Source organism: Cornus florida, unplaced genomic scaffold (assembly GCF_030987335.1).
Source record: "Cornus florida cultivar Cherokee Brave unplaced genomic scaffold, ASM3098733v1 CherokeeBrave_3.0.0_Hap2_Chr01, whole genome shotgun sequence".
Lineage (NCBI taxonomy): Eukaryota > Viridiplantae > Streptophyta > Magnoliopsida > Cornales > Cornaceae > Cornus > Cornus florida.
This window is the reverse complement of record NW_026775571.1, coordinates 65873231-65897807: the sequence shown is the minus strand read 5'-3', so window position 1 is coordinate 65897807 and position 24577 is coordinate 65873231. Positions and strand designations below refer to the sequence as shown.

The 24577-nt window shown below is 35.3% G+C and overlaps 1 protein-coding gene across 1 annotated transcript; it reads left to right on the top strand.

The window, feature by feature from the left end:
* Window positions 1-211: 211 nt before the first annotated feature.
* LOC132273751 (disease resistance protein L6-like) lies at window positions 212-24475 on the top strand. The gene is made up of 8 exons (XM_059774803.1): window positions 212-732; window positions 863-922; window positions 1023-1594; window positions 7141-8391; window positions 17011-18106; window positions 18207-18500; window positions 18585-20950; window positions 24145-24475. The coding sequence occupies exons 3-7, from the start codon at window positions 1053-1055 to the stop codon at window positions 20847-20849; spliced, it is 5448 nt and encodes a 1815-aa protein (XP_059630786.1). The 5' UTR covers window positions 212-732; window positions 863-922; window positions 1023-1052; the 3' UTR covers window positions 20850-20950; window positions 24145-24475.
* Window positions 24476-24577: the final 102 nt, after the last annotated feature.

Below are 24577 nucleotides of genomic sequence, written 5' to 3'. Positions count from 1 at the left end.
TATAACAGACCTTCTGAAAACAGGGGAGAAGATATATGAGAATGAAGAAGATGATGGGTTGCTCAAATGAATGGAAGAAGCTTTAGGCAAAGGGGTAAAATGTTCCTATTAAAGGGCAATATTGATATTATCTAAAATTAAACGCAGGTGATGCAACAATTGGTTGGAATGTCTCTATCAAGGGTCAAGTTGCTCACTTTTAAAATTCCATATACTAATTTGCTCACTTTTATGGTACCCGAGTATTTTACTCACCGGGTGAAAGAGGGATTTTTGGCACTTTGGCCTATCATTAATGATTCAGTGTGACGTAAATAATTTTGTTTATTAAAATGGAGAGCAATTGGAAATTTTCAAATAGCTTCCTCAGCAAATTCAAACGTTAACCTTTGGAGAGGGTAATTTACCCATTATTCTAAGTATCGCGTAATTGCTTGGAAAATGTTGCTGCTTTAGCACTCGTCTTGTTGCTGTTGGACTCATCACTTGTCTTGTATCTGCAAAGCTAATTTGTTTGGTTAGACGTATTGACCTGTTCATACTTTCCTTCTCCCAACGAATCTTTCCAGATGGATCACCTAAACTGCCCATACACAGAGAATTGACACAGGCGCAAATACAAAGTGTTTTTGAATTTCAGAGGCCAGAGACTACTCACTACACCTTCATCGATTTAGCTTGATAATATTGTTGGGAGAGCGAGAGACAGGGGATTGTGCATACAGGTTGCCGGTAAAAGATCGATCATAAGATGTGCTGTTCTTTTCTTATTTATTTATTATTATTATTTGATAATTGTTATGTATTCTTGACATAACTTCGGTAGATAACTCGTCGTCTGTTTGGATGTTTCAATTTGCAGATCCATTGCCCAAAACTGAAGAGAGAGAAAGATCAATCTGACCTTCCTGTATTTGATAGGGTTGGTATACATAATAATCATATAAGATTTTTTTTTTTTTTTTTTAATTTTATTTTCAGTATTCAGAAAAGATTTAGCTTCTTAAAATTTTTGCTGATAGCTGGAAAGACACGGGACAACTGTATCTCAAATGGAGAGTGAGGCAACTCCAAGTAAGAGCAGAACTGTACCAGTAATAGACACCAAGGCAGATGCAGATAGTGCTTCGCACTCTTCATCCACATCACTTCCGGGAGGCGAATACCAAGTCTTCTTGAGTTTTAGTGATCCAGACACTCGCTACGGTTTCACCGATTACCTCTACAATTCTCTCACTCAAAATGGAGTTCGCACCTTTCGAGGCGAGATTGACAGAGGAGAAGAGATCAATAAAATCATCAACAAAGCAATCAGGGAATCAAGGATCTCAATTCCTATCTTCTCCAGAAACTATGCTTCCTGTAAAAGGTGCCTTATGGAGCTAGAGCTGATGGTGGAGTCCCAACAATTGATTTTACCCATCTTCTATGATGTCTCACCCTCCGAAGTGAAACATCAATCTGGGAGTTACGGTAAGGCCTTCAAGGAGCACGAGAAATCTGGGTTGGGATCTGAAACTATTTTGAAATGGAAGAATGCACTGAAGAAGGTTGGAAATCTCGCGGGTTGGTATCTGAAAAGAGACGCTGATGGGTAATTCTTCACTCTTGCTAAAAAAACCCTCTTATTTTAATTTATAGCATAACACATTTATAAACTTGTTGGAATTCAGTATATTTTTTTCAACTAGTGTCGATAAAATTTTATTTCAAATCAGTCTTAATTTCTGCAATAAGTGTAAGACAAATAACTCTATCTAGGACTGTCTTTCTACAGTTGCTCTTTCTATTGGTTGAAATAAATTATATTTTTAATATACTATTTTCCATTTTTATGGAATTTGAAAAATTAATCTTTTAGGACAATTTTACCCTTTTAAAGTATTATATATCTCTCTCTCTCTCTCTCTCTATATATATATATATATATATATATTTTGTAAACCTCCATTTTTTCTTTCTTCTTTTTTTCTTCTTTTTTTTTTAAATATATATATATATAAATGCTCAATGCGTGTTAACACCACAAATTTGAAGAAATAGAAAGTTGACAACTGGAAAAGAATGCTACTCTGTTGGTAGTTCCACCTAGTCACCTAAGTCTGAAGTATAGAACCGTGTAACACGTGACACTAAAGAATGAATCAAAGGTAGAAGGGATTTAGTGAGACACAAGCTCACCATAAGAGCACATGGGTCTATTACTGCCAAATGGCAAACATCGGGAAAGCCATGTGTTCATTTGTTTTAGTCATCAAGAATAGTAACTCCGTACTCCTACAATATCTCCTATTTTATAGGAATTGTTTCAGAATTATGCAAACGGTTATGACATATATTGAATGCCAAAAGTGGGCTCGGTCATTAAAGTAAACTACCCACTCCTAGTATATCTCCCACTTACCATGTAAATAGGAATTGCTCTAAATATCATGCAACTGCTATTAAGTGTTAAAGGAAATGTATATAGAAGGAATCAAGTCCAGATACATTACTGAAGAAATATTTTAGTGGTTAGTGTTAAATAGGGATGGGATTATGGGAAGTTACCAAAAATTGTGGAAAACGTGTGTACACTTATATATATATATATATATATATATATATACGGTAAAGTGCAAAAAAATCTTTTGAACTATTGGTTAGCGTCTTTTTGAGTGGGGTTACCTTCTCTTCGGTGGTTTGTCTCTTTTTTGTAGTTTGGATTACCGAGGCTGAACTAGGATAGTTCCTCGGATTCTTGGAACCCGAAGCTCTTTCCTTCAGCTTGTTCTCCACTAAGATGAGGGTGGCATGCTGAACCCGATTAGCCACGTTCTCCTCGAGCCGGATGTATTCCCGTGCCATGGCATTCAGGGTAGGCATGTCAGAAGGGGAGTACTTGAATAAAGAGGTATGAAATTTAGTGCCTTGGATTATGGTGATCTTGAATGCCTCCATGGCTGTTGTAGGGTGCCAGTCCAGTATCTTCGAAGCTTCTATGTTGTATCTAGTTAGAAAATCTTGTAGTTTTTCTCCCCTTCTTTGCCTGATGGTGAATAGGCTGGAGATCGTCTTTTTTTGCTTCTTATTGCCGCAATACTGGGCTAAGAACATAGTGTAGAGGGTCTTATAGTCCGAGATTGACTTATGTGGCCTATTCTTAAACCACTCTAATGCCGCCCCTTTAGGCTAGTAGGGAATGCCTTGCACATGAGCGGGTCATTGTGATTGTCCATGGCCATCTTTTGAGAATAATGTTCTAGGTGTTGGGAAGGGTCTCCGGTTCCATCGAACTGTGTGAAGACTGACATGGTGAACTTTTTCGGCCTCTCGACGTAGTAAATTTCATCAATGAAAGGGGTCTTTGTTAGTGATGAATTATATGCTTTGGCCATCTCTCCCGATATTTGTACCATCAACACCCTTCTTTCATTAAAATGGCCCAGGATGCCATTGGGTCATACCATAAGTTTGCGGCTTGATTCGACTTGCTCGTCTTGTACTTGTTAGTGGGGATGATTTTCTGACGCTCCGGCTTCAGTCCCCGCCCTTCCCTCTATTTGAACCTCGCTGGCGTGATCTTCTGCAGCTGCGAGGTGCGGCAAGTTTGGGGGGGTCTCCCTGAGCCTCATCTAGTGGGTTAGCTTGGTTCTGTGGCAGCTGTGCCGTGATCTACTCTATAATTGCTTGAAGAGCGTCATTTCGTAACTGAAGCTGCGCAATTTGAGTCGCGCTGGCATCATTTGCTTGGCGAAGTGCCTTAAACTGTTACTTGAACCCCTCGCGCATCTTCAGCATGATTGACTATGGCTTCTCCTGTCGACAATCCTGATCAAAGTCGCATATAAGGCCAGTAACTACTTTCGAGGGTATATCTCTATAGGAATAATTCCTATAGTCGGCACCAAAGTACAGGTGCAAAAATTAATCAACTTTAAAAACTCAAAGAATAATAGCTACACACTCAATGAAAACAATAGACTAAAAAGAATGAGATTCTAATATATCTTTATTGGAGGTCTAAGTCTCTATTTAAATAGATTCGTGGAAGGATTAGGGTTGAGGTTGCATTGCTTGACCCCCACAATCCTTCCGTAGTTGATTGTTTCCTTCTCTAAGTCTCTTTTATATCGGAATCATACTATAATCACAACTCTAGTGGTTAGTGAATCATAGATGGGCCTCTTTCATTGTGGATTATGGCTTGGGCTGAAGATAGGCAGTTGGGTTGGCGTATTCATTTGTTGGGTTGAGAAATGGAGTTTTTCCTTGCCTTAGGCTCACTTCCTTGGCCTCTATAATCGGGCGGCTCAAAAGAATTGTTGTGCAAAATTCCCTTTGATAAGGTGGTTGACTCTGACTGGGTAGCAAAATTTTCCCACCTCACTGCACATTAAAGGAAACCAATAAGATCATGGGACACCTGGTAGCATACAAGCATGCCAGATGTAATTTTTCAATTTCTCTATTCAACTACTGTTGCTAACTATTGGAAATTGTTTGAGATCATGGATAACGTGGATGAAACTTTGGTATAATGCACAAGAGGAATTCTAATAAGAAACCCCGAATATGGAGAAAAACTACCAAGTTATGAGACACTTGGCAGTTCAAAGACAAGCCAAGTCAAAGATGTAACTACTGTTGGAACCGCTGCCTTTCCATCTAGCAGTTCCAGAATGTGGGTAAATGCTTGTAACAAGCATTCAATAGAAAACCACTCCTAATAAGTTGTAGATCATGAGAACTTATGGTTTTACACATGTCAATACTATGAGAAATCTGGGGAAGACATGGGACACATGGCATAATCTGGACGTTCCACTTGGAAGCATCTCCAATTGTTGGTAGAACCGCGATTTCCAACTACTGCAAGAACCCTGTTCAACACACACAACAAATCATTACAGTACTTTGCTATTCAATTTCAATTTCATGTATCCTTACATTCCAGTAATGTATTTCAACTATATTCAATACAAGTCCAGTACTTTCTTTTCCTACTTTCCAACAAGTAATTTTCAATTCTTTCAATTGCAAGTCCAACACTTTCTATTTCGTCTTCCTTTCCCCTAGCTATAGAACTCTCCCAAAGACTTTTTTCAAGGCAAAATAACCTTTGAAGGTGGTCATTCCAGTTCTTCATACAATCGCCTGATTCCAAAATCTCCAACTGGAATATTGTTTGGAACTCCGATTTGGAACGACAACAGTTCCTGGCATGCTTGCAACCCTTTCTATTCTCCCGAAAATGATCACCTTTTTTAGACAAACATTACGATGGTGGATGGATTCCGGATATATATATATATATATATATATATATATATATATATATATATATATATATTCTTTAAATATGGGGTTTTCATTATTGTAAATTTTAATTGATTGAGGTAAAATTATGAAATTGAATTTTAGTTAGAGTAAAATTGTGCAGTTTGAGTTTTTGTTAATTTGTTAAAGAGAGATGAGGATAATTTTGTAAACAATATGGGTTTTCATTCATTAGCATCATATATATATATATATATATATATATATATATATATATATATAAAAACATATAAACAAAGAAAAAGAAAGAATTGCGAAAAAAGAAAAAAAGAAAGTGGAAAGGAAATAGTATATTTTCAGAAGTTTTTTTTTTTTTTTTCATAGACAAGGTTATCTTTACACAAACGAGATGATATGGAAGAAAGAGTCCATTTATGGTGAGGAGTCCATCCACGTTGACCTTGTGTATATATAATTAAAAGACAATTTAAAAAAAATTAAAAATTAGCTACAGTATGCATATTAGCACGGTTAATGATAACAGCTCAAGTATTAATTACAATGCCTTGACTATCAATTACATGCGGGAGAAAAAGAAAGATTTAGTAATTTAAAAGGATAATATTGTCCAAAAATATTAAATTTTCAATGTCCATCAAAATAGGAAATAGCATATTAAATATAATTTGTTTCAACCAATAGAAAGTGTAAAAGGACAGTCGCCCCTAGCACTTATCTTAAAATCAACAGATTAAGCAGAAATCATCAAAAGGGCAATAGTCTTTTGTGATGAATTTGTAATTACATTATTATCCTTTTATAAATAACCTTTTTGAATCACAAATTGCTTCCTTAATTATTGATTTGTTACCACTAAGAACAAATTTATAACAAAAGACTATTTTATCTAATTTTATTAAAATTTTTATTTCTTATCAAATTATTTTTAATATCTTTTCTCTTATATACATATTAATTCTACCATTTACCTTTATTTTATTATTAGTATCAATTTATCATAAAAATTAGAAAAAATAAATAGAATTGTAACTACCATTTTTTAATATCATTAACTTATTATTAAAACTTTACTATTTATAATAAACTTATTATACACTTTTAAATTTTTTTACCTTAAAAAATACTTTCTTTTTTACATAACATATTCATGAAAAATTAATAAATTACTTAAATAAAAAACAGCTTCTTTTTCATGCAATATATTCATGAAAAATTAATAAATTACTTAAATTGTTTTTAAAAAATTTACTTAAGATTTATTAAACAATTAATTTCAAAAATTAAAGATAAATTAATGCAAATTTAATGGTGAGTATGTCATCGAATTAGTATAATTTATTTTTTTTATATAATTTATTTTAATGAGGCAAATGAATTAAGTATAATTCAATAAGAAATGGCATTATGGTCAATTAATTAAAAATTGCCAAAGTATGGAGGTAATTTGCAACAAAATATGATAGTTCAGGAAGTATTATACACAAAATATATTTTAGGGAGTTATGGGAAAATTTAAACATAGTAGACATTTTTAATTTTTTTTTCTTTTTTGGCACTTCACCAATTTATACAGTACTCTTCAACTCATACCCTATATCTCCCTTTCAAATGATATTTGAAAGACTGAAGATTCAAGTCGGCAAGTCCAGTTTAGAGGAACTTAAGACTAGTGGGTCTTTGTTAGGAGCTTTTGAATAACCTATGGGGAAAAAATAATGCAAAACAAAATAAAATAAATCATCAATTTTTTCCCCCTCTTATTGTATACTTTAATTTCCTTTCTTTCTCTTATTGTTTACTTTAATTTCCTTATGGTCACTAATTATTTGGTCTCATTTGGCCCCCTTTGGCATTAATCAGGAATGCAGGACAACTAATAACAGAGAAGATTGTTCCAGCAGTGCTGTCAGAGTTGTTTAAATTCATGTATGAAACTAGAAACTTGGTTGGAATGGATCATCACGAAAATGCTATGATGAATCTATTACAGAGAACCTCTGACGACGTTCAAATTGTTGGTATCCACGGCATGGTTGGTATTGGCAAGACAACTGTTGCCAAATTCATCTACAACAAACTCTTGAAGGACTTTGACTGTTGTAGTTTCCTTGCAAATGTTCAAATGGAACAAGAACTCCACGGTACTCTCGTTAGTTTGCAAAACCAGCTTCTCTCTGACACACTAAATTGGAGCCCTGGGATTGCCAATGTTGACATCGGAATAACCACTATTAAGCAAAGACTTCGTAACAAGAAAGTTCTCATTGTTCTTGATGACGTGAATTCCATTTCACAATTTCATTGTCTTGTAGGAGAGCCTGGTTGCTTTGGTAAAGGAAGTAAGATTATAGTTTCAACCAAAAATAAAGGTGTTTTAAATGACCTTGAAGTTGAATGGACTTACGAAATCCCAATTATGAATGCTGTGCAATCGCTTCAACTATTCAGCAAGCATGCCTTCGACAAGGAATTTCCTCCAGAAGAATATGTTAGAATCTCTAGAAAGATTGCATCCTTTGCTGGAGGCCTTCCCCTAGCTCTCAAAACTGTAGGTTCGTCTCTATTTGGGGTAAAGGATCTAGAGAAATGGGAAGCTGCATCAAAGAGGTTTGAAGACATGCAAAATGATGATGTAGATTATGAAGCATTAATAGACACCGAGGCAGATGCAGGAGGCAAATACAAAGTCTTCTTGAGTTTTAGTGGTCCAGACACTCGCTACGGCTTCACCGATTACCTCTACAATTCTCTCACTAAAAATGGAGTTCGCACCTTTCGAGACCATATTGATCTCCGCAGAGGAGAACAGATCAACAAAGCAATCAGGGAATCAAGGATCTCAATTCCTATATTCTCCAGAAACTATGCTTCCAGTAAAAGGTGCCTTATGGAGCTAGAGCTGATGCTGGAGTTCCAACAATTGATTTTACCCATCTTCTATGATGTCTCACCCTCCGAAGTGAAACATCAAACTGGGAGTTACGGTAAGGCCTTCAAGGAGCACGAGAAATCTGGGTTGGGATCTGAAACTATTGTGAAATGGAAGAATGCACTGAGGGAGGTTGGAAATATCACGGGTTGGTGCTGGGATCTGAAGAGAGACGCTGATGGGTAATTCTTCACTCTTGCTAAAAAAAAACCTCTTATTTTAATTTATAACATAACACATTTATAAACTTGCTGGAATTCAGTATATTTATTTCAACTAGTGCCCATAAAATTTTATTTCAAATCAGTCTTAATTTCTGCAATAAGTACAAGACAAATAACTCTATCTAGGACCGTCTTTCTCCGGTTGCTCTTTCTATTGGTTGAAATAAATTATATTTTTAATATACTATTTTCTATTTTTATGGACATTGAAAACTTAATCTTTTAGGATAATTTTACCCTTTTAAATTATTATATCTTTCTCCCCCTCTTGCTTGTCTACGGGGTCTCTCTCTCTCCCCCTCTCTCTACATATATACATATATTGCAAACCTCCAGTCTTTCTTTCTTCTTTTTTTTCTTCTTTTTTTAAAAAAAAACAAATATATATATAAATGCTCAATGTATGTGAATACCACAAATTTGGAGAAATGGAAAGTTGACATGTGGCGAGTTCAACTTGCCACACCAAATTACTATTCCAACAACTGGAATACAATGCTACTCTGTTGGTAGATCCACCTAGCCACCCTAGTTTGAAGTATGGAACCGTTAGACACGTGGCACTAAAGAATGAATCAAAGGTAGAAGGGATTTAGTGAGACACAAGCTCACCATAAGAGCACATGGGTCTATTATAGCCACATGGCAAACATCGGGAAAGCCATGTGTACATTTGTTTCAGTCATCAAAAATGGTAACTCCCCACTCCTACAATATCTCCTATTTTATAAGAATTGTTCAAGAATTATGCAAACGGATATGACATATATTGAATGCCAAAAGTGGACTCGGCCATTAAAGTAAACTATCCACTCCTAGTACATCTCCCACTTACTATGTAAATAGGAATTGCTTCAAATATCATGCAACTGCTATTAAGTGTTAAAGGAAATGTATATGGAAGGAATCAAGTCCAAATACATTACAGACGAGAGATTTTAGGGGTGTTTTGCTAAAATATAGGAAATTGTCTAAAGAGAATGGGTGTTTTGCTAAAATATAGGAAATTGTCTAAAGAGAGATGGGATTATTGGAAGTTACCAAAAATTGTGAGAAACGTGTGTACACTTATATATATATATATTATTGGGTAAAGTGCAAAAAACCCCTTGAACTATTGGCTAGTGTCGTTTTGAGGGGGGTTACCTTCTCTTCGGTCGTCTGTCTCTTTTTTGTAGTTTGGATTACTGAGGCCAAACCAGGATAGTTCCTCAGATTCTTGGAACCCGAAGCTCTTTTCTTCGGTTTGTTCTCCACTAAGATGAGGGTAGCATGCTAAACCCGATTAGCCATGTTTTCCTCAAGTCGGATGTATACCCGTGCCATGGCAATCATGGTAGGCATGTCAGGAGGGGAGTACTTGAATAAAGAGGTATGAAATTTAGTGCCTTGGATTATGGTGATCTTGAATGCCTTCATGGCTATTGTAGGGTGGCAGTCCGGTATCTCCTAAGCTTCTATGTTGTATCTAGTTAAGAAATCTTGTAGTTTTTCTCCCCTTCTTTGCCTGATGGTGAATCGGCTGGAGATCGTCTTCTTCTGCTTCTTATTGCCGCAATACTGGGCTAGGAACATAGTGCAGAGGGTCTCATAGTTCGAGATTGACTTATGTGGCCTGTTCTTAAACCACTTTGATGCCATCCCTGTTAGGCTAGTAGGGAATGCCTTGCACATAAGCGGGTCGTTGTGATTGTCCATGGCCATCTTTTGAGAATAATGGTCTAGGTGTTGGGAAGGGTCTCCGGTTCCGTCGAACTGTGTGAAGACTGGCATGGTGAACTTTTTTGGCCTCTCGACGTAGTAAATTTCATCGATGAAGGGGGTTTTCGTTAGCGATGAATTATGTGCTTTGGCCATCCTCTCCCGTATTTGTACTCTCAACACCCTTCTTTCATTAAAATGGTCCGGGACGCCATTGGGTCATACCATAAGTTTGCGGCTTGATTCGACCTGCTCATCCCTCTCTTTGAACCTCGCTGGCGTGAGCTTCTGCAGCTCAAGGCGCGGCAAGTTTAAGGAGGTCTCCTTGAGCCTCATCCAGTGGGTTAGCTTGGTTCCATGGCGGCTGTGCCGTGATCTGCTCTATAGTTGATTGAAGAGCGTCATTTCGTAACTGAAGCTGCGCAATTTGAGTCGTGCTGGCATCATTTGCTTGGTGAAGTGCCTTAAACTGTTGCTTGAACTCCACGCGCATCTTCAGCATTAACTCCATCTATTGATTGACTATAGCTTCTCCTATCGACATTCCTGAGCGAAGTCGCATATAAGGCCAGTAATAACTATATACAGATTTGTGGAAGGATTAGGGTTGAGCTTGCATTGCTTGACCCCCACAATCCTTCCATAGTTGATTATTTCCTTCTTTAAGTCTCTTCCATATAGGAATCATACTATAATCACGACTCTGGTGGTTGGTGAATCACAGGTGGGCCTCTTTCATTGTGGATTATGGCTTGGGCCGAAGATAGGCAATTGGGTTGGCGTATTCATTTGTTGGGTTGAGAAATAGAGTCTTTCCTTGCCTTCGGCTCACTTCCTTGGGCCTCTATAATCGGGAGGCTCAAAAGAATTGTTGTGCAAAATTCCCCTTGGTGAGGTGGTTGACTCTGACTGGGTAGCAAAATTTTCCCACCACACTAAGATCATGGGACACCTGGCAGGATGCAAGCATACCAGATGTAATTTTTCAGTTTCTCTATTCAACTACTGTTGCCAACTATTGGAAATTGTTTGAGATCATGGATAACGTGGATGAAACTTTGGTATAATGTAGAAGAGGAATTCTGATAACAAACCCCGAATATGGAGAAAAACTACCAAGTTATGAGACACTTGATAGTTCAGAGACAAGCCAAGTCAAAGGTGTAACTGCTATTAGAACCACTGCCTTTCCATCTGGCAGTTCCAGAATGTGGGTAAATGCTTGTAACAAGCATTCAACCAGAAAACCACTCCTAATAAGTTGTAAATCATGGGAACACATGGTTTTACATATGTCAATACTATGAGAAATTTGGGGAAGACATGGGACACATGGCATAATCTATACGTTCCACTTGGAAACATCTCCAACTATTGGTAGAACTGCGATTTCCAACTACTGCAAGAAGGACTCTATAAATAGAGCACGTAGGCCTAGCATGCAAACCCTGTTCAACACACACAACAAATCATTACAGTGCTTTGCTATTCAATTTCAATTTCATGTATCCTTACATTCCAGTAATGTATTTCAACTATATTTGATACAAGTCCAGTACTTTCTTTTCCTATTTTCCAGTAAGCAATTTTCAATTCTTTCAATTGCAAGCCCTACACCTTCTATTTCGTCTTCCTTTCCACTAGCTACAGAACTCTCCCAAAGTCTTTTTTCAAGGCAAAATAACCTTTGAAGGTGGTCATTCCAGTCCTTTATACAATCGTCTAATCCCAAAATCTCCAACTGGAATATTGTTTGGAAGTCCTATTTGAAACGACAACAGTTCCTGGCACGCTCGCAAACCCTTTTCCATTCTCCTGAAAATGACCACCTTTTTTAGACAAACATTATGATGGTGGATGGATTTCGGATATATATATATATATATTCTTTAAATATGGGGTTTTCATTATTGTAAATTTTAATTGATCAAGGTAAAATTATGAAATTGAATTTTAGTTAGAGTAAAATTGTGTAGTTTGAGTTTTTGTTAATTTGTTAAAGAGAGATGGGGATAATTTTGTAAACAATATGGGTATATATATGTAAACAAAGAAAAAGAAAGAATTGCGAAAAAAGAAAAAAGAAAAGAAAGTGGAAAGGAAATAATACATTTTCAGAAGTTTTTTTTTTTAAAAAAAAAAAAAAAAAAAAAAAAAACAATATTATCTATACACAAACGAGATGATATGGAAGAAAGAGTCCATTTATGGTGAGGAGTCCATCCACGTTGAGCGTGTGTAGACAATTAAAAAAAAAATTTGAAAGTTAGCTATAGTATGCATATTAGCATGGTTAATGATATCAGTACAAGTATTAATTACAGACTATCAATTACATGGGGGAGAAAAAAGAAAGATGTAATAATTTAAAAGGATGATATTGTCCTAAAATATTAAATGTTCAATGTGCATCAAAATAGGAAATAGCATATTAAATATAATTTGTTTCAACCAATAGAAAGAGTAAAAGGACAGTCACCCCTAGCACTGATCTTAAAATCAACAGATTAAGCAGAAATCATCATTTTTATTAGGAAAAGAGCAATAGTCTTTTGTGATGAATTTGTACTTACATTATTGTCCTTTTATAAATAACTATTTTGAATCACAAACTGCTCCCTTAACTATTAATTTGTTACAAACTTATAACTAAGAACAAATTTATCACAAAAAAACTATTTTATCCGTTTTTATTAAAATTTTCATTTCTTATCAAATTATTTTTAGTATCTTTTCTCTTATATACATATTAATTCTACCGTTTACCTTTATTTTATTATTATTATCAATTTATCATCAAAATTAGAAAAAATAAATAGAATTGTAACTACCATTTTTTAATATAATTAACTTATTATTAAAACTTTACTATTTATAATAAACTTATTATACACGTTTAAATTTTTTTACCTTAAAAAATGCTTTCTTTTTTATATAATATATTCATGAAAAATTAATAAATTACTTAAATTATTTTTTAAAAAATTTACTTAAGATTTATTAAACAATTAATTCAAAAAATTAAAAATAAATTTATACAAATTTAATGGTGAGTATGTCATCAAATTATATAACTTATTTTTTTATATAATTTATTTTAATGAGGCAAATGAATTAAGTGTAATTCAATAAGAAATGGCATTATGGTCAATTAATGAAAAATTGCCCAAGTATGGAGGTAATTTACAACAAAATATGATAGTTCAGGATGTATTATACACAAAATATATTTTAGAGAGTTATGGGCAAATTTAAAAATAGTAGAGCTTTTTATTTTTATTTTATTTTATTTTTTATTTTTTTGCACTTCACCAATTTATACAGTACTCTTCAACTTATACCCTGTATCTCCTCCTTTCAAATGATATTTGAAAGATTGAAGATGCAAGTCCAGTTTAGAGGAACTTAAGACTAGTGGGTCTTTGTTAGGAGCTTATGAATAACCTAAGGGGAAAAACTAATCCAAAACAAAATTAAATAAAGGGTCAAATACAGAAAACTCCCTTGACTTATAACATTTTTCAGTAAATCCTCCTCATCTAATTTTTTATCAAAGAATCACTCTCGACTTATAACCATTTCCAATAAATACTTCTTGTCTAATTTTTAGCAAAGAACCCCTTCAACTATCTAAGGGGTTAAAAGAGTTGATATTTGGACAAAAATGCCTTTTTATTTAAATCTTAATTTTTTCGAATTTTAAAAATTCATGTTGCCCAAGAATTGACTCTAGAGGGGGGGTGAATAGAGTCAATGCCAAACAATGGATAATTTTCGCAATATATAGAAATACAATTTCTATTCAACAATTTAAGTAATTATGCAATAATCAAGATGTGAGATCAAGATATGGAATAAGCAATTAAAGCATAATTATAAGAGAGATAAGGGAAGAGAAATTGCAAACTACAACACGGCGATTTTTGCGAGGTTCGGAAACTCCTACTCCTCGGCTCAAGATCCCTCTTGAGACTTCCCAATCCAATATAGCTTCTCCTTGCGGGTGGGGAGCAAACCTTTACATGAAGCAAGACCTTGCTTCTTTTCCTTGCTAGGAGAACACCATTCTCCTAGGCTTCTTTTGGGTCACACCAACCCTTACAAGTTTGTAGCAAAGTTTGTAAATGAAATACAAGAATGAATCTCTCTCAAGATAGATATACAAGTGCAAGCTCACAAGAAATATCTCTCAAAGATTGATGTACAAACTTTAGCTCTCAACTAGAATATATATGAATATAAGTGAAGCTCAAACTCTATAAATGATATGAATGAGAGAAGATGATATAAGTGAACAATGTAAGCTTTTATAATCTCTCAAGTGAATAATAGAGCAAAAACTCTATGAAGATTAAAGCAAGAGCAAAAGCCCTTTTAATCTTTGCTAGAATCTCTCAAGATAGAATAAGAGTGAATGAGAGAGATGAGAAGATGAGAGAACAAAAGCTCTCTTGAAATGTAATATTATGTCTCTTAAAAATAGTGGTCTATTTGCTTCAGCAAAATGAGCCTTCCTTATATAGACAGCCGTAGCTTAATATGTCTGTTAGAAGTAGTTGGAAGACTTAAATGCAGAAAAGTGCCGTTGTAGATTCAAATATCTTAGAAGAGCCGGCTCTACAAAAAATTAGAGGAGGCTCCAATAAATGGGAGGCGGCTCCAATAACTGGGAGGCGGCTCCAATCCATGAAATGCATTCTACGACATAAGTTTTGGCTACTGGAGTGCAAAGAGGCGGCTCCAATAAATGGGAGGCGGCTCCAATAAAAATGGGAGGCGGCTCCAATTGATAAAATGTGCTTGCTTTAGTTTTCATGGAGGCAACACCTTGTTTTGGATTTTGACAGAAAATGGCATGACTTCAAATGGACATAACTCAGTCCATGAAACTCCAAATGAGGTGAAATTTAAGTCTAAATTTATTGCCTTGAAGTCAGCTTTCTAAATCCACTGGCCTTGCTCAAAAATTCCAAACACAGAAGAAGTTATGGCTATTTAAGTGCAACCTGGTCAGAATTTTCGCAGAGCAGAATCATGTATTTTGTGAAGCTCATATCTCAGTCATTTTTAATCCAATTTAGGTGAAATTTGAGTCTAAACTCAAGGGCTCGAAGTCAGCTTTCCAATGCCACTGGCCTTGTGTAAAAATTCCAACTACACAAATATTATAGCAGTTTTAGTGCAAGCTGGTCTGAAATTTTCTAGGCTGAAAATAGCTTCTTTTGAGATATCCATCTTTCTAGCACCTAGGACTTTGATGAATGATTCAATTTTGTTCAAGACCTATTTCTAAGAGTCTAGGGACATATGGAGATGATAAATTTCAAGTGCATTGTGTCCTAGAGTCATTTACCAAATTATGACAACAAAGGCTTTAAAGATGAAATATTAAGTTCAATGCCTTTTCCTTTTCTTTCTAGACACCAAAGTAAATCTTATGATTAATGTGCATGGTCCTAGCATTTCTAGCTTAAGTTGTGAGTTCTTTCAAAGCTTATACAAGCTTGAACTAACCCTTTCTTAGCAAAGACTTCATATGACAATATCTATCAATGAAGTGCAAAGTCTAGTACTAAGGATATAGGAATATGTGAATGATGATAATATGCATGGTCCTATAGAGATGAGCTTCAAATGGATTCATAAATACTTTGACATTGAATCCAAAACACTCACCATCCTATCTACCCCTTTTCTTCATGCATTGTTCATGATCGTTTAGGCTTGAGGTAGTATTGCTTTCTTTCTTCCTTTGAGTTGCTTTCTTGCTCATTGAAGTCCAAGCTACCTTTGGACATTGCATTTTGTTCCTTGCAACTTCATGTCTTCATTGTATCCATTTCTTTCCTTTATGTGATCTTGAGTAATGGAATACTTTGAATGATCTTTGGTGCTTCATTGAGGTCATTCTTTGAATGTGAATAATCTATATAACACTCAATGTAAACATTAGTCCTTAAACACCATTAATGGTTTGTTATCATCAAAACACCTAGATTGTCATTGGATGAAATCCTTAAGGTCAACAATTCATATATCACAAACCGAACATCCAAATAGTGCAAATAATATATGTACGGAAAACTTATAAAATAAGGATTCCAGAAATATAAGATTTCTTTAACAAAACTTCAAAACCAGAGAGAAATAGATAATCTAAAAATCTACAGAATAATCTTATTTTATTTTATTTTTTATAAAATATTTGGATTATTTGCAAATAAATAAATAAATAAATAAAATAAAATAAAATTAGAATTATTCATTTTTCATATGGAGCATAACATATAAAAAAAATTAGCCCCAATAGAGGCCAAATATTCATTTTTATTTATTTTTAAATGGTGAGTCTAAAAAAGAATAAAAAGGTTGTTGGAGTAGATTTTTAGATTGCCAATTTCTCTGTATTTAAAAAGGTTTGTTGTACAAATCTTACATTTCTAGAATCCTTATTTCATAAGCTTTCCATGCATATATTATTTACAATTTTTAAATGTACGGTTTGTGAGATATAATTTTTTGAAATTCGAGAGAATTAAGATTTAAATAAAAGGGTATTTTGGTCCAAATACTAACTATTTTACCCCTTTCAGATAGTTGAGGGGGGCTCTTTGGTAAAAAATTAGACAAAGGAGATTTGTTGGAAAAAGACTACAAGTCAAAGGGAGTTCTTTGATAAAAAATTAGACAAAGGGAATTTACTGTAAAAAGACAAGTCGAGAGAGATTTTTTTGTACTTTGTCCTAAAATAAATCATCAATTTTTTTCCCCCTCTTATTGTATACTTTATTTTCCTTTCTTTCCCTTATTGTTTACTTTAATTTCCTTATAGTCACGAATTATTTGGTCTCATTTGACCCCCTTGGCATTAATCAGGAATGAAGGACAACTAATAACAGAGGAGATTGTTCCAGCAGTGCTGTCAATGTTGTTTAAATTCATGGATGTAACTAGAAACTTGGTTGGAATGGATCATCACGAAAATGAAATGAAGAATCTATTACAGAGCGCCTCTGACGATGTTCAAATTGTTGGTATCCATGGCATGAATGGTATTGGCAAGACAACTGTTGCCAAATTCATCTACAATAAACTCTTGGAGGAGGACTTTGATTGTTGTAGTTTCGTTGCAGATGTTCAAATGGAACAAGAACGCCACGGTACTCTTGTTTGTTTGCAAAACCAGCTTCTCTCTGACACACTAAATTGGCGCCCTGGGATTGCCAATGTTGACAGCGGAATAACCATTATTAAGCAAAAATTTCGTTACAAGAAAGCTCTCATTGTTCTTGATGACGTGAATTCCATTTCACAATTTCATTGTCTTGTGGGAGAGCCTGGTTGCTTTGGTAATGGAAGTAAGATCATAGTTACAACCAAAAATAAAGGTGTTTTAAATGCCCTTAAAGTTGAATGGACTTATGAAATCCCAATTATGAATGATGTGCAATCTCTTCAACTATTCTGCAAGCATGCCTTCCACATGGACTTTCCTCCAGACGAATATGATAGAATCTCTAGAAAGATTGCATCCTTTGCTGGAGGCCTTCCCCTAGCTCTTGAATGTGTAGGTTCGTCTCTATTTGGGGTGAAGGATCTAGAGAAATGGGAAGTTGCATCAAAGAGGTTCGAAGAAATGTCAAAGCATGACGTTCGGAAAAAGTTGAGAGTAGATTATGATGCATTAAATAGCATGCAACAGCAGATATTTCTCGATATTGCATGTCTTTTTGTTGGAATGGATAAAACAACTCTATTTTACATGTGGGATGATTGTGGCTATTATCCAAAGATAGAATTTAATGATCTTTATCTCAAGTCTCTTGTGAAAGTGGGAGATGCTAATGAGTTGTGGATGCACAATCAGCTTATTGCTCTTGGGAAGAAAATTGTTAATGATGAAAATTTCTTGGGAAACCGTAGTAGGTTGTGGAAACATGAGGAAGCCCTAAGTTTGTTGAAGAAACGGATGGTAAGATCTGAATGAACCGACTTTTATTTCCTTTATTTGAATAAAGCATAGTAGGTTGTGAGATCTCAATACATTATTAAAATATTTTATTCATTGGCAGGGAACTGAACAGGTTGAGGCCTTAAGTCTTTGCTTTAAATTGGAGTCTGAAGAGAAGCCGCCTTGCTTTGGAAGTGAGCAATTCACTAGACTAGTAAATCTAAGGTATCTCCGAGTGGATGGCGCAGACCTTGTTGGGGATTTTAAACGTGTTTTGTTGTCCTTGAGATGGCTTAGTTGGCGTGGTTGCCCTCCGGATTTCAAACCAACTAATTTTCATATGAAAAATCTAGTCATTCTTGATCTATCAAAGAGTGACATCACAGAGGAATGGGGGGGTTGGAAACAAATCCAGGTCTTCTATAATAACTCTACTTTTATTCCTTGTGTCCCATCACATACTTATTTGAAACTAATCATTTGCTTTTTTTTTCAACAGATGGCCAAAAAGTTAAAAGTTCTACAAGTGTCTAATTGTGCTTTAACGAGAACTCCTAACTTTTCATCAGATACGCCTTTGGAGATATTGATTCTTCGAGGCTGTGGAAAATTAGAAAATATTGACCCTTCCATTGGCAATCTAAAGAATTTGAAAAAGCTCGACCTTTCATATACTGATATACGGAAGTTACCAGATGAAATTTGGATGTTGGAGATGTTGGAAGTGATGGATTTCACAAACTGTAGTATGCTGGACGCGGACATACCTAGTAAGATGGGAAGATTTTTGTCTTTGAGATCCTTGAGCTTTTATCGTTCCAGAATTCGAAGCCTGCCAGCTAACATTTCGGGACTCACTCAACTCCAAACCCTTAACATTGGAGGCTGCACAGAGCTTCATCCGCAGCCAGACCTTCCCTCAAGTTTAAGGATTCTGAATGTCGGATATATCCCTAACCTTACAAGTCTGGTTAATGTACAGGAATTGGAGTTGTTTAGGTGCCATAATCTTAAGGGGATGCTCGGAGATATTGGGAAATTATCCAAATTGGAGAAACTGAGGTTGCGTCATACCAAAATTGGGTCCCTACCAGAAGATATCGGTCTCCTTTCTCAGCTGAAAGCGCTTGATCTAAAGTTCTGTGACCATCTCCAATGTATACCAGTGCTACCCTCAAGTCTAGTTGATTTATCTCTAGCATATTGTCGGTCATTGGTTACGTTGCCAGATCTATCAAATTTGAAAATTTTGACTAGTTTGTACATAAATGACTGTCCGGAGCTACCTAGTAAAAACTTGCTTGATTTGTCAAGCTTAAAGAAGTTGGAAATATTATATATTAGAAATTGTTCGAGACTTGATAAGATCCGAGGGCTTGAAGGATTGGAATCACTGAAATTTTTGGATTTGATTGGTTATGAGAATGAGAACTTGCGTGAGATTGAGGGGCTTGGGGCTTTAAAATCTTTGGAAGTTTTGAACCTGTCATGTTGGAAGAACTTGTGTTGGATTGAGATTGTGGGCATAAAATCTTTGGAAGTATTGAACGTGTCAAGTAATGAGAAATTGCGTGAGATTATGGGCCTTGAGGATTTAAATTTTTTGAAAGTATTGGACATGTCAGGTTGCGGGAACTTGCGTGAGATTGCCGGCCTTCAAGGTTTAAAATCTTTGGAAGAATTGAACGTGTCACGTTGTATGGAATTGCATATGATTGAGGGCCTTGAAGATTTAAAATTTTTGAAAGTATTGGACATGTCAGGTTGCGAGAACTTGCGTAAGATTGCCGGCCTTCAGGGTTTAAAATCTTTGGAAGAATTGAACGTGTCACATTGTATGGAATTGCATATGATTGAAGACCTTGAGGATTTAAAATTTTTGAAAGTATTGAACATGTCGGGTTGCGAGAGCTTGCGTTGGATTGCCGGCCTGCAGGGTTTAAAATATTTGGAAGAATTGAACATGTCACGATGTATAAAAGTGCATACAATTAAGGGCCTTGAGGATTTAAGATCTTTGAAAATATTGAACATGTCAAGTTGCGAGAGCTTGAATGAAATTGCCGACCTTCAGGGTTTAAAATCTTTGGAAGAATTGAACGTGTCATGTTGTATAAAATTGGGTATGATTAAGGGCCTTGAGGATTTAAAATCATTGAAAGTATTGGACGTGTCAGGTTGCAAGAACTTGTATTTGACTGCCGGCCTTCAGGCTTTAAAATCTTTGGAAAAATTGAACGTGTCACGCTGTATGAAATTCCGTATGTTTAAGGGCCTTGAGGATTTAAGATCTTTGAAAATATTGGACATGTCAAGTTGCAACAGCTTGTATGAGATTGCCCGCCTTCACGGTTTAAAATCTTTGGAAGTATTGAACGTGTCAGGTTGTATGACATTGCGTACGATTGAGGGCCTTCAGGATTTAAAATCTCTGGAAGTATTGGATGTGTCAGGTTGCGAGAACTTGTGTGAGATTGAGGGCCTTCAAGCTTTAAAATCTTTGAAAGTATTGGACGTGTCAGGTTGCAAGAACTTTTGTGAGATTGAGGGCCTTCCAGCTTTAAAATCTTTGAAAGAATTGAACGTGTCAGGTTGCGAGAACTTGCATGATATTGAAGGCCTTCAGGATTTAAAATCTTTGGAAGTATTGAACGTGACAGGTTGCGAGAACTTGCGTGGGATTGAGGGCCTTGAGGCTTTAAAATCTTTGAAAGTATTGCGTAAGATTGAGGGCCTTGAGGCTTTAAAATCTTTGAAGTATTGAACATGTCAAAGTACACCTCATTGAAACCAATACCAGATCTGCCATACACAACATATTCCATGACCCAAGAATGAGATCGATGCTGCTGATTCAGTGTACAGGTATGGATTAATTTCCAATATTGCCATGGATGAAGATATAATATTTTTATTAATCTATGTGATGGTATGCCATTCCCCTTTAGTTAGATTTTTGCAAAAGGTATTTTTTCTTGATTGGTAATAATATTCTTGTTATATACCTCATTTTGGTTATGGTTTGAGTTCATGAAATATTCAACAACGTCACTTATAATCAGTACTGAAAAGCAAGTCAAATTATGATATCTCAATTGACCATCGGTCATAGGACCATGTTAATTCTCCTGTTGCTCTCCGGTTTCGTCATGTTTACTTTGAACCTTAACCCACATGTCAGATCTGAAATGTCGGCAATGATACAAATGAGTTTATTTATAATCAAACGATTCCAAGCCAATTTTGACGGTTATAAAAAACCAAAAGTTAAAAACATTTTAAGTCCCAAGTGATTGTCTGAAATTAACTGTTAGATATCTAAACTCTGGAATTAGTTAAGTAGTTTTCCAAAGTCAATAGTTAGATTGTTTACACCGACTTCGAAGTTATCCAAAACTAAAAGATGGAATATTCGAGGCCTACAAGGCTGCTTGTATTTTTTCCATGACAAGAATGTTAGGAGTTAGTTTTATTAACAGGCAGTCATCTAGCGGTATCAAGCCTCAACTTTTTAAAGGGAGATGAGGGATTCGAGTCTTAGTAGAGGCATGTGTGTGAGTACCAAGTACTAATTAAAAAAATATATATATATATATATATATATATATATATATATATATTGTAAGGAGTTAGTTATTAGAGGAGAGGAGAGGAAATGGTACAAGGCAAGAATAAGGTTGCTTATCAGAAATTAGAAATTTTAAATTGTTTGAAACCGAAAAAGACGTTTATGTGAAACCTATGAATTTTAGACTGTTCAAAGAAAAGGTTGGTTCTGTTTGATAATTAGTTATTTTAATTTTTTTTTTTTTTTCATTTTTGGTTTAATAAAATACTTGTCGTTGAAGCCTGACATGCTGCCTAATTAATTTACCTTCTACCTATATTTTTAGGTAAGGATGTCTTTAACCATGAGAGAGAGAGTATATATATAGGCTTGTTGTGCAAAGAAAAGCCACAATTCCTCCCCCTCTTGGCCGGCCACTCAATGCACTCATGCTCTCTCCATCTTCTCTTTTTCTCTGAGTTCACCATTCAGATCCATTTTCTCTCTTCTTTTAAGCTCCTTCGATTTTGATTCCGGCGACAGTAAAAATGAAAAAAGTGTTGGGCTCGTTGAAAGCTACAAGACCATCTCCTTCAATCCTTGATTGGGTGACTTTCATTTTTGGTGGGTTTTTGCATTTTCTTCCATTTGAGTTAAGGGGTATACTAATACTCTTTAATCTATGTAGGCGTGTGAGTGTGTGTAAAGCATGGATTGTTTGTGATTTCTTCATGTTATATATGATGTACACATGAGGTATATGTAGAAATGATATGTTCTATAAGATAAATTGAGGGTTTCTACTTTAGAATTGTAGAAATGGGTTTAGTATGAAAATCTACGTAATAGGTATCATTTATATGGGATATAATCACACTATTATTCATGAAGTTCCTCTCTTTGATGTGCTAATGATGCTATGTAATGTCCTGGAAATTTATCTTTTTTGGTAAGGTCTCGGACTTTTTCTGGATTTTTTTGGTGCTTTTTCTTTATTTTTGTAATTATTATTTTTGTGCTTCGTTTGCGTGTCACGTGAGTGCCGGGGACACTTCTTCAAGTTTAAAATTCTTATAAAAATATTTTAGTGCATTTCGTTATTTTTTAGTTTGCGGATCCAATAGGATCCGTGTAGGGCCGGGACCAGATTTTTGTGTTCGGGGACTTTTCCGAATTTCATTTCATCATTTCGTTAAGTGGATATAATTATGTGTATTTATGTGTGTATAAATGTGATTACATGTTGTGTGGGGCAGAAAAGTAGATGTATCAAAGTTTGGGGTCACTTTTGCAATTTAGTACAAGGAGTTGGACCAATTTTGACCACGACTAGTACAAAGGCACAAAAATCATATTTTTTTTCATTTCTTCTCCTCCATTGATCCGGCCAGCAACTCTATGTCTTTATATATCACACATTCTCTCTCTATACACATATATACAACCTTTCAACCTTTGATTTGAGGACTTTAGGGTGTGAATTTGGTTTGGAGCAAGGAAAGTTTGTTCCACTTGGCAATAGCAATCTTTTGAGACCAATCTTGAGGGCTTTTGGTGGATTTTGAATTTGAGGCTAGGGCTTGGTTAATATCTATTGAGGTAGGGATGTTTAAATCCTTAACCTTTGCCTTTTATCGAGTATCTTGCTTTGATTTCTCCTTAAGCATGTTCTCAATGGAAATATTTGAGTAGAAATGTTAGTTGTGCACTTTGATGAGAAAACTATGCTTAAATGTGACGATGCTTTATGTAATTGGGTGCCAACTTGCCTATTATGTGTAGAGATTTCCACTTTAGAATGACGTGTGTAGCTATGATGATTATTGTTGATTAAGTGTATGTTGAATTAATTTATGAAGTTGCCAAGCGTGCCAATGTTGAGTAGATAACATATACTGTCATTTTGTTTACCATGGTTATGTTGCCAATGATAAATGCATGAGCTAGTTAGACGAAATGGCATGTTTTAATGATTCTTGAAGGAAGGTTTTAACTGTAGATTTTACTTCCATACTCGTTGCATGGAATGGCATAGCATTGGAGTGGTTGTGGGGGAAAGTGAGTTGGTTTGTCAAATATGAATAAATTTTAAGGAATTATGAAATGATTTTTATAAACGAATCAGATTTCGCGAGTATGGAGCTAATACGACCTAGAGAGAGTGCGTGCCGGATTGGACGTGTAACATTGAATTAACTAGGCCCCAAATGGTCTTCGGATTTGAGGCCAAGAATAGTTAATTAATCTCGCATCGGTAAAGTCAGTTAATGGTTTTCGATATGAGTTATGTCGGTTAAGGTCAGAGTTGGGATGGTCATGCATTCACGGCATTTTTCATATATGTACATATGTTTCGATTGTATAAGGAATGTTATTGAAATTAATTTATTGTTTGGGTGTTATGAAATCCCCAATACATGACCCAGATTACTCCTTAACCCTTTTCATTAGTTGTTTGACTCAAGGGAGTCCAAAGCCTTTGCGCTCACCCATTCCCTTTAACATTTTTCAGGTCATGGCAAGGATATAGTAGACGACGCATCTCCACAAATGTAGTTGTAGGTGAAGTACTCTGGTTTTTGTATCAATGCTTACTCCAATGATGATTGTTTTGTAAAGTGACTTGATTTGTCAACATGATCGAAAGGCATTGTAATTATGTCCACAAAAGCCTCAACCTTGTAACTTTATTCTTTTGGGGCTCATTCATGTATATTTTGGGAAGTGTATATATTTATGATGGTGTCATTTTGTTTATTGATAATGATGAATGATTAAGGAGGACGTAGATTTGGACTTATGTATCTAATTTGATTAATTTTGTATAAATGAATGCATGTAAATTGATGTATAATGATGTACTTATATTTTATAAATCTATGTATGATGACGTAGATCGCTTATTTGTGTATATTAGTGAGTTGGGATAGGTGTTCGATGATCAA

Excerpts from the sequence above, each read along its gene's own strand:
- LOC132273751 (XM_059774803.1), top strand. The coding sequence starts at position 1,053 with ATGGAGAGTGAGGCAACTCCAAGTAAGAGCAGAACTGTACCAGTAATA. Across the intron at positions 1,595-7,140 it reads CTGAAAAGAGACGCTGATGG|GAATGCAGGACAACTAATAA; the intron begins GTAATTCTTCAC and ends GGCATTAATCAG. Across the intron at positions 18,501-18,584 it reads GGGGTTGGAAACAAATCCAG|ATGGCCAAAAAGTTAAAAGT; the intron begins GTCTTCTATAAT and ends TTTTTTCAACAG.